The 14,099-nt window shown below is 50.3% G+C and overlaps 1 protein-coding gene across 5 annotated transcripts in view; it reads right to left on the minus strand.

The window, feature by feature from the left end:
• ELMO1 (engulfment and cell motility 1) overlaps window positions 1-14,099 on the minus strand; it is a 422,552-nt gene that overhangs the window by 243,083 nt on the left and 165,370 nt on the right. For all 5 annotated transcript variants that reach the window (XM_036230489.1, XM_036230485.1, XM_036230487.1 and 2 more), the window contains exons 11-13: window positions 12,515-12,565; window positions 9,930-10,052; window positions 8,398-8,529 (exon numbers count right to left, since the gene is read on the minus strand). In XM_036230489.1, coding sequence (XP_036086382.1) covers window positions 8,398-8,529; window positions 9,930-10,052; window positions 12,515-12,565 — 306 coding nt within the window. The remainder of the gene's footprint in view (window positions 1-8,397; window positions 8,530-9,929; window positions 10,053-12,514; window positions 12,566-14,099) is intronic.

Below are 14,099 nucleotides of genomic sequence, written 5' to 3' on the forward strand. Positions count from 1 at the left end.
CCACAGTGGGACCCCCCAAGTCTTGCAGCTAGAACATCGAGAACTTCCGTGAATGACAGTTAAGAAAACAATACATTAGCTGTCCTCGTATTGTTTATGGTTCTATCTTTAACTGCGTGAAGCAAAGCGCTTGCCTAGCAATACCATCCCAATGATTTAATCTTTCCTGTGGGAAAAAGCAACGTGCTTCATAAAGTGTCTGCTTTCGCCTGGGGCTTCCGCAGACGCCTCGTCCGTTGCAAAGGGGGGCGAGCACCCTGAACACGAGGTGGATGTCAAGATCTACTCGCAGCATAGATTTCTACATTCTTGCTGATGCTGTGCTTGTACTTCAAGGCCCTGAGTCACATTCTCGGAGACTAAACCTCATGAGGAAGTCCCGTGAGGAACGACACGGAAAAATTAACCAAGCCCACCGCGGGCTCAGTTCTCACCTCCGTAGAGTGATTTTAGACTGAACACTGATCGCAGAATGAAAATCCTCTGATGTCAGAGACGTGGTGTTTTGAGACAGCAGCCGTTTCAAGGCAGCGTCTGGCTTTCAAATGAGCGAATCAGATCACAGTGGGCCCTACTCAACCCCCGTGACTGTCCTGAGCGGTGCCAAATGACTTGTCTCCCATGTCATGTGCCTGTGAGCAAGGGAAGGGCGGCTCTCTCTTCCCTGCTTATGACACACAGGACACGCGGCTAGGAGACTGCTGAGCCTCGGACAGCCTGGGGTCCTCCACCCCATGGCTTGCCCGAGAGCTCCCCAGAGACTAAAGGGCACTCGAGCCTCCTTCTTGCCTGTAGTTAGGTCCTGTGAAGTCACCGCAAACCCCAAATTAACGTGCCCCGAACCATTGCTTCCTGGAAGAAATAGAGGGTTAGGTTCCTTTCAGCCTCTGGTTACAAGATTTTCGTCAACCAACCGATACACAGACTTGGTTTACGTGTGTTTCTACTTAATAAACCTTATTTAATACACACTGTCGATTCATTAACACTGACCTCACGGCGGCGGCACTGTAACTCACGTCTGGATGAAGTTCGCCTAACACACACATTTTCTCCACAAGGCACGTCACAGCCTGAGGCACTTGCAAACACTCGCCGGCCTCGGCGCTACGCCAGGGGACCATTTTAAACAGCAAAATCACCACCAGCACGAAGAACAACATGCAAAAACCGTGGCCCCGGCCAGACTGGGGAAAGGACGCTTGCTTACGATCTGAGGGCTGGAAGCAGCAGCCAGAGCATCGTCTCGTCGACCTCAAGGGCAGCACAAACTTTTGCCCGCTCCGTGCACGTCTGCAAATGACTACGAAAGCACCAGGAACGCTGATGTGAGGGGTTACGAATAAAGTTTAGTGAATAGGTTAATTTCCAAATACAAAACCCGTGCGTAGTGAGGATCGACTGGATTTTAAACTCCTTTGAATTTACAATTCTCTGCTGCTCTCTCCCCACGAGCATTGGCAACGACAAATCATCGGCCGTTTCCCAAGCACACACTGTTCTTCCATCTCGAACTGTTACTCCGAAACGTGTTTTCTCACAGTCCTCCTGGGATAAACGACAACTCTCCCTCCCCCATCGCTATCTGTCGCAGTGTCACGGGGAACTGGGTGACGTCCCAACAATAACATTCACAGTACCTGCCACATCATCATAACCGCATCTGAATCCATCGTCTGCTTACCATGCGCCAAGCGCTGTTCTGTAGGATGCACAAGTATCCACTAGTTCAATCCACACAGCAAACCCACTGATGCGGATCGCGATCACGCCCCGGTTTAAAGACGAGGAAACCGAGACTCCGAAACGTCCCGTCACTTGCCCAAGTCACTCAGCCCGTGCGCGTCACAGGTCAGGAATCGAAGCTGGGCAGCGCGACTCCAGGGACCACACTCAACCCCGACGTCGCGCCCTCGCGGCGACGGTCGAACCCTAGGAGCGTTTCCCTCCGTGGTGTAGAAACGAGGGCGGGGGTGGCTATGGAGGGCGAGACAGGCACATACGTGAGCGTGTGGCTCTGCGGCCCGCTTCAGCCTCTGCCCTCTGCATTTGAGGAAATCGAGCACGGCATGTGCGATCACGCATAATTACACCTGCGTTTAGCATGCGTGTTCTCTCCTCTCACTGGAGAAAGTGGGAAAAGCCTCTAAAACTCTGAACACGAATCTGTGTTAATGATTTTCTTTCGCGTTTCCTGGCGCTGTGATGATATCTTGGGTCCTGCTGACTTTAGAGAAACCGTCTTTCCAAGGGTTAGCTAATGCCTTAGAGACAGGAAGTGTGCCTTTCATATGCAAACTAACCAATCCAGACCCTGCGCCCCAATCAACTCCTTTAATCAGGCTTCTGCACTCTGGGCCACTAACCTCCGCAGCCCCCCAGCCCCCCAGCCCCCCACCACAGGGGCGGGCACCTGACAGCTCTAGCAGGCACCTGTGCCCTGGAGGCCAGGGACACAACCCCAGCTAGCCAGTCCTGGGCCGGTCTGCACTGCCTTTCCAAGCAAATTTCAGCAGAGGCTCTACCCCCACCCCCTTTCCCCTCCCTACCCCACCTCTCCACCCCCCACACCCCACCCCTGCCTCCTGGCCGCCCCTGCTGCTCCCCCGCACCCCTGTGTGACGTGACATGCTCTTTCCTTTCCTGAAGTCTGAGTAACAAAGGATCTTTTCAGTGGAATCATCATACTTGAATATAATAAAACCCACATTTTTAAAAGACACTCTTAATTCTGAAATAATATTTCTCCCATTACTTCTTTTCTACCTTCACATTTTACACGTGTTTTCTCTTTTAAGACAATCTGAAAATGTTAAGGGAAATGTGTACGAAAACGTTTTATATGAAAGCACATTACTTTGTTTAGAAACAGATCCTATTAAAAATGAGTTTATTGTGGCCCCCGGCAAGCTAAATGGTGGGGGTGGGGGGGGCGCAGAGGGGAGCAGGAGGCGACAGCTAAGGAGAGGGGAGCCTCGTCCAGGTGTCACATCTACGTTGGTTCACGAGGGACCAGAAAACGAACAGGAGCCATGCCTCATTTTATGGCTCTTCACAGATACGCTTTGTTTTGTTTTGTTTTAAACAAACTGAAGGTTCGCGGCGACCCTGCCTTGAGTAAGTCTATCAACGCCACTTTCCTAACAGAATCTGCTCACTTCCTGTGTCTGCATCACGTTGTGGGAATTCCTGCACTATTTCGAACTTTTTTTTATGAGGATTATTTTTGTTGCGGTGACCTGTGATCAGTGATCTTTGATGTTACTATTGCACCTGTTTTGGGGGGCCCCAAACTGCACCCACATATAACAAAAACTTAATCGATAAATGCAAGTGATGTGACTATCCATGTACGGCCATTCTGCTGTCTCTCTCTTTCTCCTCAGGCTTCCCTATTCCTTGGGATACAAATACAATGAATTAGGCTAATTAGTAGCCCTACAGTGGCCTCTAAGTGTTCAAGGGGAAGAGGAAGAATTGTATCTCTCTCACTTTAAATCAAAAGCTGGAAATGGTTAAAGTCAGCGAGGAAGGCATGTCGAAAGCCCAGATGAGCCGAAACCTAAGCCTCTTGCACCCACTGTTAGCCAAGTTGTAAGGAAAGAGTTCTGGAAGGAAATGAAAAGGAATACTCCAGCGAACATGCACACGATAAGAAAGCGAAGCAGCCTTGCTGCTGATGTGGAGGACGTTTTAGTGGTCTGCGCGGAGGCTCAAGCCCACGACAACATCCCCTGGAGCCGCGGCTTGATCCAGAGCAAGGCCCGGACCCTGTGCAGTGCTATGACGGCCGGAGAGGTAAGGAAGCCGCAGAAGAGACGTCGGAAGCTCGCAGAGGGAAGTTAATTCCAGTCCTCGTGGATGACTTTGAGGGGCTCAAGACTTTAGGGAGGAAGTGACTGAAGATGTGATGGAAATAGCAAGAGAACTAGAATCAGAGGTGGAGCCTGAAGATGTGACTGAGTTGTCGCAGTCTCCTGATAAAACGTGAATGACCGAGGAGTAGCTTTTATGGTCGAGCAAAGAAACCAGTTTCTTGAGATGGAATCTACTCCTGGTGAAGATTTTTGAAATGACAACAAAGGATTTAGAATATTACTTAAACTTAGCTGATGAAGCAGCAGTAGAGTTTGAAAGGATTGACCCTAATTTTGAAAGAAGTTCTATTGTGGGTGAAATGCTATCAAACGGCATCGCATGCTACAGAGAAATCGTTCATGAAGGGAAAAGTCGATAGATGCAGCACATTTTATTATTGTCCTATTTTAAGAAATTTCCGCACCTACCCCGGCCTTCAGCAACCACTCCCTGATCAGTCAGCAGCCATCAACAACGAGGCCAGACCCTCCACCAGCAAAAAAGACTATGACCTGCTGAAGGCTCAGATGGTGGTTAGCAATGTTTAGCAACAAAGTATTTTTAATTAAGATATGTGCAGTTTTTAAAAGGCATAATGCTATTGCATTGTGTACAGACTACAGTATAGTGTAAACGTAACTTATACCTGCCCTCAGGAAGAAAACATTCATGAGACTCCCTTTATTACCATGTTTGCTGTAGTTTGGTGATCGGAAATGAACCCACGACACCTCTGCGGTAGCCGGTACAGACCCCTCTTTTTTCACTGTTTGTCCAACAGACTGGACAAGGGTAAAATTCAGGAATAGAGAAGCTATCAATGCAATGTCAAGACAGATAAGTTCTGAAGGGTCTCTGGTCAGAAAGACAACTCTCCACAGAGCCTAAAAGGCCTTTTGCACAGTTCCTGGTCATTACAAACAACGGGGTAGAGTATGCATATCAGCATTTCCTGTTTTCAAAATAAAGTCGTTCTGAAAACGAGAATCTACCTTCTATCATGCACACTTCCTTAGAGTTCCAATAGAAATAGTATTAATATCTCAGATAACCCTAACCCCCTCCTTCCAATAGGTGACCTACAAAGCCGTGTCCACGTTGAAAGTAGAGAACCATTAACTAAGAGATCGTAGGAGACTACGCAGCTTTGTTCTAAAAGCAGGTGCTTTTCTGTGTTATGACTAACCGCACGAGACCCTTGAGATTTTAGAATTATTTCATCAGAGAAATCTGCGGGGAGAAGGAGTACCAGGAGCATCTGCCTTTTTGGAGGTGCGGTGGTTTACTACTCTTTAACAACCCGTTCTTGCCTTGTTGGAGCCAGGAGAGCTTTGGAGAGCGTCAAAAGCTGCCCGTGATTTCCACGATACGGCCCTGCAAAGCGCAAGGAAGGGAAGCAGCACCAGCTGGCGCATTCTCCACCCCCTGTGCCACACTCATCGCCAACCGGGGGGCTTGCGGGAGCCTCCGGCGACCTCGAAATAGAACACCTGCCCAGCTTCACCAACGAGGAAACTGATGCCCAGATAGGTGAAATAACTGGCCCGCTGGCCCACGGCTTGTAAGGAGAAAAAAAAAAAAAAAAAAAGAATTAAAATCCAGGCCCGCTCAGCACCAAAAACTCGTCATCTAACTCGCCCTGGGCACCGCCTGCCCGTTTGGGAGGCGACGCGAAACCACAAACAGCAGTCTTCACGCTGTAAACCAAACTTTTCTTCAAAGGGATTCAAAAGGGGTCCGAATCTCCAAGCGCTCCTGAAGGAGTTATCGGAAGGGAGCACAGCAAAGCGTTAGCAGGAGACACTACCCCGCTTTTGAAAGCACCGAGTTCTGCGTTCTGAGCCGGGCGGCCCTACCGCAGAGAGCTCGGGCGGCGGCCCCCTGCGGCGCCCCGCCGGCTTCCCGCGTTTCTGCGCGGCGGCCACCAGGGGGCGCCATGCGCACGCGCGTCCCTCGAGCCAGGCCAGTCTGTTTCTGGCCGCCTGGACGTTCGAGAGCAGGACTCCTTGTCACAGCTGCTGGGTCGTTTCTAGCGCTAGAAATCAGGACTAACTAACCTTTAAGGTTTCTCAACTCTCTGGTGGAAGAGCGCGGCCTGGGAGTTTGGGAGGAAGGACTAAAATTGAAACTAAAAAAAAGAACCATGGAAAAAGAAGAGAAGCCAACAGTCCCTTTTTGGTTTTTCTCTGTCCAAGGTCTTTGCTTTTTCTAAGACGGCTTTTCAAGCCCTTGGTGAGCAGGCCCCATACGCGGTAAAGGCCCTACAACCTCGCCGAATGAACGTCCAGTTGTTTTTTTAATTGCATCCTTTTTGATAAAGCACTCTTTACACCTACGGCCCCGCCCCCCGCCCCCACTCAGCAGACACTGAAAATAAGACGCGCTCGAAACTGGGGGAGGGAGCAACATTCACGCTAAAACGTGTAGAGCGACGAGAGAAAACTCACTGGGAGCCCGCCTCGTGGGCCCGCTGGCGACTCCGCACGGAACCAGCGCGTGAAGATGAAAAGGGGCGATGCTTCACGCCTACCGCGAAGGCCCTGCCCGGAGGCCTGAGGCACCCCGAGTGCCAAGTGTTCTTCCAATCGCCCTTTCTCCGCCCCGCGCACGTGGCCGGGAATGACGCTGTGCATTCTGGGATCGACGGCCTCCACCTGGGGCCGAGAGGCCACGAGTTCCCGCGGTGGGGGTGGGGGGGGGGACCTGTAGGTGTAAAGAGCCGGAGTTCTGCATTTTCTGCAAAGTTGGAGGGCCCCGGAGATCCAAGGAGTAGCTGAAGGAGGAAGACGAAGTGGCGGGAACTCACACACGCCCCACGCCAGGCTCTCCAGCAGGACGAATGGAATCAATTAGGAGCATTTTGGAAAGCGTATCTCCTGGCTGTTTGATACAACTTAGCATTAAGAGGCTGGGGTGGGGAGGAAGCATTTGCAAAGCCTCGCAGGTGATTTAGAGAAGTTGTGTTCAATATGTAAAAGTAACATCTGAAGAACAAGGGGGGAGGGAGGATGTGAGCCCCACCTGCATTCCCTTGGCTAAATCCCTGGGGAACTGCCACAGGCAGGTAGGCGACAGCAAGGCTGTCCCCCCGCCCTCCATGCCCCTCAATCCATCCTCGACACAAGCCAAGTACAGAGAGCTCACGCCTGGCCCATCACTCACGAAACTGTTTGTTAAAACTTTGAAAAGTAGATTCAACTAAAAGATCAAAGGGAATGCCAGAGTCCAAATACAGGATATTGCGCTACAAAAGTGCTGTTATAATATCTCTGTAAAGCACATTGCAAAGCTGAATGTATTTGACGAGTATTCTTGTTTAAACAGACATATTAAGAATACCACGTTACAAGCAACGACTCATCAGGTTGTTAGATTTTTCGTTTTTAGTTTAAGAAACATCACTGGAGAGGTTCCAACACCATAATTGCTCTGATCCTCCGCTGGGTAAAGCGGAAAAGAGTCAACGTGTCTGTGAAAAGCAACTTGGTAATCTCGAAAGCCTTCGAAATATAGACTGTTGACATGACAGTTCCACGAATTTGTCCTGATATCACTGTCATGGACGTGCATAAATGAGTGGCAAAGATGCTAATTATGGTCTAGACGGTAACTTCAAAACTTCGAAACCTCAGCCAACAGGCTTGGTTAAATAAACTACAGCGCCGCCCAGTAATAAAAACTCAGTAACAGAAAACAGTGCATGTTAACTGGTGCGCAAATGTTTTCAAAGACGCTTCTCGTGAAAGGTAGGTTCCCTCAAAACATGTCAAGCATGACAGTGATGTAGATAAACAATAAGATTTGTGTGTGTTCAAGGAAATTGTCTTTGCAATTATAAAATAATGCCTGGTGATGTATAATCGCTTAGCCCAAATCTCACTTTCGCTGTTTACGATGGAGGTTAAATGGTAACCCAACTTCATGCCTGCAGAATTTGAGCTTAATTAACCCAAGGTCACACAGAAACGTGGCAGCGGTAAAGGGCAGAATAAAACACATTACACTCAGGTCAAGCCGTGTTCTGATTTGCAAACTGAAAATAGGGAAACCTAGGAGACATTAGCATTTGTAGCAAGATGAAACTTTTAGGAAAATGTATGTTGCAGAAACCTTATTGTGGTTAAATTTCAGGAGACTCTCAATTTGATTCTGATGTGAAACCGACGAATATAAATAATCTAATCAATGACTCAATAATCAGCTCCATCCCACCATTGCCTTCACTCCCTTCATTGGAATAGACCCTTCACCAGCTTGTGAAACAGACTGAATAAAGTCTAGAAGCATCCAGGGCTAACGACTCTTGGTTACACTTAATCAGAGCTGAATAAACAAACTCGGTATTAGTCACACTTGTGCAAGTTATTCCATTCCACTGCAGCCAGAAGAGATTTCCATGTGATCCTGCTGGAACCAGCTGAACATCTGGAAAATGTGGAAAGCACTCTGCAAGGCGCAAGCGGACCACACGCCCGGAGACATGAGCTGCGCGGCCGAGGTCAGCCCCGGGACGCCGGGAGGACGGGGCGGCTTACTTACTATGAAGCCAAGTTTCTTGTAATCCCGGGTGTACATGGACTTGCGCTTCTCCATGCTGCCGCTGCTGGTGTTCGGTTCAGACTCCGCATCAAAAGCGATTCTTCGAAGTTCAAAGATGATGTCCCTCTGGGCCTGGAGACGTGGGGGAGAGGGAGAGAGTAAGCGGGAGAGAGCTGCTTTTGTGGTGTGGCGGGACATGTGCGCTCTCTGTCCCCAGGGTCTACGTGAGCCGCTGCGTTCGGGCAAAAGGAAGAGAGATGAAAGACCTCTAATGTTCTACGTTAAGGCTCTGCCTACGCCTCCTCGCCCTGCCATTCTCCCTGCTGGCCAGGCCCGGCTTCCCACCCCGAGCATCCTCACGGCCGAGTCATCTGGAACACTTGTGTCAATGGGCTGGTGAAGGTCTAAATGGAGCCCTGAACGTGATGGAAGGCTTGCGATCGGAGGAAGCCAAGCTCAAGGGCCTGGGAGCATGGCACCATTAGAAACAGGTTCACGAACGGTAGTCACGTGACAAGGGGGCCCTAACTCCACTGAGAAGAAGTGCCTTCCTACAAACAAACCCTTAAAAATGGTTGAAATGGTACATTTCATTTTGCATACCTTGTACTACAATGTGAAAAGAAAAAAAAAACTCTTTTAAATAAATAACGGGGTTTCCACACAGGGACGGCCGTTCCCATCAAGATGCATCGCCCTCCTCTGCTAGCGGTGGTTAAGACAAGCATCTCATCTCTCTGGGGCGACGCACTCGGCCTTGCCTGAAGCCCAGGGCACGGTAGAGGGCGTCTCCGAGCCTCTCCGTCTCTCTCGATCGCACGGCCCGTGCCGAGAACGGGGCAGCAACACCCTTCACGTGTGCGGCTCACGTCTGCGAGAGACCAGGCCGCACGTGCCGGCAACGAGCGTCCGCCTGGCCAAAGCCGGGGCGCGGCGAAAGGTGCAAACGTGCGGCGCAGGGCGCCCAGCCGCCCCCTCTCGCCGCGCCTCACGCGGCGAAGTTCCCCGGGGCCTTTTGGGTGGAGACGGTACGGTTTCATGCACGACCACCACGGACCTAGAGGCAATCAGAGCACGTAGCCAACTGACCCAAGCGCAAGCTCAGAAATCAGGTTGACCTGGGGCCCCCACTTTCAGTGCCGATCACTGGAGAATGGGGATCGCTTCCTCCACCTACAGGGTCGACATCACACAGAGCTACTGAGAGGCCCTAGTTGTTGGGAACTGACCAAAGCTATTACCCCAGAGGCTACTGGGGCCAAGGGCCAAGGTTTGTGGTCATGCGACATCGAGCTCTCTAAGTCAATAAAGAATATGCATGTGTTTGATGCATAATGAAACAATCCACTCATCCTATTTCCGGATTCTAGATTCGCCTAAATTTTAAATCCCTTCCCCCGAATTCTGAGATGATAGTAAAACAGTAATAACATCATCTAAAAACTTCTGGCTTCCGAGTAACATAAGAAAAAGACTTTAAAGAAGACACCCTCTCCATCACGTGGCCTTATGGCCATTCGGCGGGCACTCACCTGGTCCTGGGGGTCCATTTTGGTCATCATCCGGTCTTCTAGAAGGTTGAAGGTGAGCACCTGGAGCACGTACAGCTGATGCGACATCTCGTTATTGATGGCCCGCTGGGCTCGGATGACGTGCTGGGGAGATGATTCACAAACAAAAATTTGTTTTAGAAAGCAAGGGGAAAAAAAGCTAATGACCAAAGTTAACCCCCATCATTACAATAAGTGGTGCCACAGAGGTCTTCATTTGCAGACAACCTACGGGGGGACGTAGGTTGGCAGAACTATACTTCAGAAGAAAGGCAAGAACACAAGGTGACCCTGGAGCTTTCTTCTATATTCCACGGCCCAATTAGGTTCCTAGGTCTTCAGGCCAGAAACCAGGAAAAGACCTACTGTGTGCAGTGGGGGAGTAGAAGAGGGGAGGCACTGGAAATGCACTGGCAATTGCAGTCATAGAAATCAAGAGGAGGTGTGTCTGAAATGACAGTCTCTTGAAGAGAGCTGGACCTTCTACAACGGAAACATTCCTTGCATACAGCAGAGGAATAAACGGTGCACAGGTATTATAAGCATCTTTGCCATCATCCCACCCTGACAGGCGATTCCTCTTCTACAGGGAGAAAAATCTTAGAAGGAACACACGCAGGCCAAGCGCCTATTGGGTTTGTGGTTAATTCACCGTGAAAACCGGGGGGGCCACCACCGCGCCTTGCAAGGCCGTGAGGGAATGTGTGTCTGTTTCTTTACTCGCCTATTACAAATTAAGTAGCAAACAAAATGACACTTCTTCTCGGAAACAGAACCAAAAGGCAACAAAGGCACCCGAGCTGGCTCTGAAATGGGACTCAGTGGGACTCGTTTCCTCCTGGGCAGAGGCCACGGCTGTGCCTTTAACACAGCCGGTCAGCGAGGTGGAGAACCCTTCGAATCAGTCATTCTGAATTGCTGGACCCAGCCACATCTTACTGTCTGAAAAAAACTTGCTCTAGGCGCCCCCGAGCTGCAGGCACCTGAGCTCAGCACCGAGTCGGAATAGCCAAGTAAAGAAGGAGGGGGTTGGGCGCAGAATGAAGACTAGAAGGAAGCCACGGAACCAGAATTATGGAGGCTGCGGGGGTGGGAAGCTAGGCGATGGGATGGGGCGTTGGACTAAAACCCCACGGCCTTCCACGCCCAGGACGGAGTGTTAATGTGAAGTATACGTTTGGTATCCAAAGTGTCTGCATGCTTAAGGATACAGGTGTCTGTCTTATTAGCAACTCAAAAGTGTCCACGTTCTTGCTGGAGAATACCAACCTTGGACTTTTGGCCATCAAAGTCTGATAAAAAAAACCAAAAAGTCCCATTGAAGGAGATCCACATCTGTGAGATACGGTGGCCATGCTGCCCACCCCGCCTCTGGACACTCTAACTCTGACGGCCACACCAAGGTGACGTCAGCAACGGACTGAGACTGTAACTCAGTACGTCTAACCCTTTACCCTCCCGCTGTCCCCCGCTCCCACAAACTCCCCCACTGAACCATGCGTCAACGTGGAAGCTTCCGCTTGTACCGAGAGCCAGCATGAAAAATAAAGATGCAATGAATCCTTCTGCAATTGCTACTGCACTATTCTTAGACCCGGAAATAGAACGCTCTACCAACACCCAGCTCGGATTCCTGTTCCAGAGGGAAAGATGTGTCAGCCCCAAAGAACCAGGGTGCCTCTTTCGTCAAACGATGAAAATTACGCTCATGTGCTTGCATCCGCGAGAGCTAGAACGTTTAGAATCAAACTTGATGACAAATTGCAGTTGTTACTATGGGCTTTGGGTTCTAGAATATTTATTTTGTTTGCCTTCGTAAGTTCTTTAATTTTTAATGGCCTCATTGTGATGGAATGTGTGTGTGTGTGTGTGTGTGTGTGTGTGTGTAAGCTTGAAGAACTATTTGGAATCAATCACACATGACTCTTTCAGCTTTTGGTTAAAAGTCAAGTAGCAGATAAAGCTCCAAGAAATCTTGCCATTTGACTTATTTCTCAACATTCACAACGTACCACGTAGGCCTGCTTTTCCACTAAGGTTTCTGGTCACGTCCGCATCGCAGTTATTAATGAGCAGGTTCTACGTGTGTCTTTTCTGCTCTCCCCTTGCAAAAGGGGCACAGGAAATGGATGGCCAAAGTGTCAGGGGTTCTCTCAGGGCCTGACATGAGTCCAGCCGGTTCCTTCATGACAAGTAGTAGACGCTCATCGTCGTAGACGCTCTAAGTCATCGAGCGCCTGATGTCCTTAAACGCAACGCTAAAGCTATGGCGAGTAGAGCAAGCCTGCCCCACCAAGGGGGTCCAACACTTCCTGCCAGACCATCCTTCTCCCCAGCGCAGTTCGAGAGACCCCCTCCCTCCAATCAGCGGGTGCCGTGCCCGTGGGAAAGCCTCGTGCATTCCAATCCTGACAGCACACTGTTTCCTCCTCTCTAGGTTCTACTCCTTCGCCACGGAAGCAGGTCGCAGAAGGAACCATTAACTAAAACTGAAAGAGGAGACGAACGGGCGAGAGCCTTCCTCCGCCCCACCCCCAGCAAAGCGGACGCTGCTCGTGGGCACTCACCGTTAGAATGATGGACCGCAGCTGCTTCTGAGCCAAGATGTTCGCCATCTCCTGCGGGAAGAAAACATACCCACGCGACAGCTTAGAGATGCATCTCAACGCGGTCCGAAACGACTCTACCCCAGAGTGTGCTTCCTAACTGGATATCAGCAGTATTTCTTACGAAAGAACGGACTCGGACAGGCACTGGCGTTCAAATTACTTTTCGAACGTTCTGTTTAGATAACAAAGCCATCATCCAAAAGCAAAGAAAGGGAATCTGTGACCTGCAAACTTTTTTTTTTTTTTTTTTTTTTTTGGCATTTCTTTCTTCCAGGAAAAGGTGAATGCTGGATAAAAATCACAAACACTCCAGATGAAAGCAACGGCCCCTGGAAAGGGCTCGGCAGCTTCGATCAGAACGTCCCCGCACAGGGAGCCCCGACGAGGCCACCCGCACCTGCCCCGTGACAGCCGGTCCCAGAGCAACAGCGCTCTGTGGAGCAAAGTCTTCTGAACTTCATCTCAGACTGACCAAAACCAAAAAGCAACCAGCACATTCCCCAGAACCCGAAAGTCGTCTGTGTGAGCGAGTGCGCGCAGCGAAAGGGGTTTGAGCGAAGGACATACACATGCGGGGCCGACGTCCACCTCTGCGGCCCACGGCCAGCTTTGCCAAGCCCCACGTCTGCAGGGCAGGCATGGCGCTCTGGCCTGCCTGACGCGCACACAGAATTGGCGCACACGGGATTTCATTCGGTTGTTTTTGTCATTTGATTTTACCGAATGAAATGATTCACAGACGCCCTTTCTAAGGTTTGGCAAGTGGCCGCTAAGGGAAAACTAAATCATTGCACCCAATCTTGTGGCAAACATTCAAAAACAAAAATACTGCTCATATTCAGGAAGACTCTTGGATGTGGATGGGTGGGGAGTTGCTTCTAGTGTTGCCACCCCTACTGAGTAGACAAGAAACTAAACTACGATTCGGAAACACAGCCGTGAATTTGATCAAGGTGAAAATCAACTTGCAGAAAGCAAGGAGGACCCGGGACGGGGCTGGGGAGCAAGCGTGAGGCAGGGACGCAGGCGGGCTGGGCGGGGAGGGAAGGGAAGCGCAGGGCTTGCTCCGTGCCCACCAAGGGAGCACAGGGACTTACAGTCAGAGGACAATCAAGGATGTCCACACTGCTTTCTACACCGACCTAACGGCGCCAGGGCCGCCGCAGAAAGGAAAGCGAGCGGGAGAGAAGAAGGGGCGGAAATTCAGAGGGCTCTGTTAGAGGTTACGGCTGTACTCAGCGTCCCCGCTGACCCGCGCCGCCTTGGAGAGAACAGCACGTAAATACTGTAAGGTGTTTCTGAAAAGGCTCGATGGATGGTGTGCAAGGCAAAATCCGATCTGCCAACCTCTCGAAAACAAAACACGTTCAGAAAGGAGTCAACGGCGATGCAGAAGCAGCCTGCCCTTGCCTGCGCATAGAGGCCGGGCTTTCTTCCTGATCGAAGCAGAAGACCCATCTTCTTTTCTTAGTTAGACCAGATGAAAAACAGAGGGCCCAAAGGATCCTACAGTTATTTAAATTTATGTTCTTTTGTTGAAATG

Source organism: Rousettus aegyptiacus, unplaced genomic scaffold, assembly GCF_014176215.1.
Source record: "Rousettus aegyptiacus isolate mRouAeg1 unplaced genomic scaffold, mRouAeg1.p scaffold_m13_p_13, whole genome shotgun sequence".
NCBI classification, from domain to species: Eukaryota; Metazoa; Chordata; class Mammalia; order Chiroptera; family Pteropodidae; genus Rousettus; species Rousettus aegyptiacus.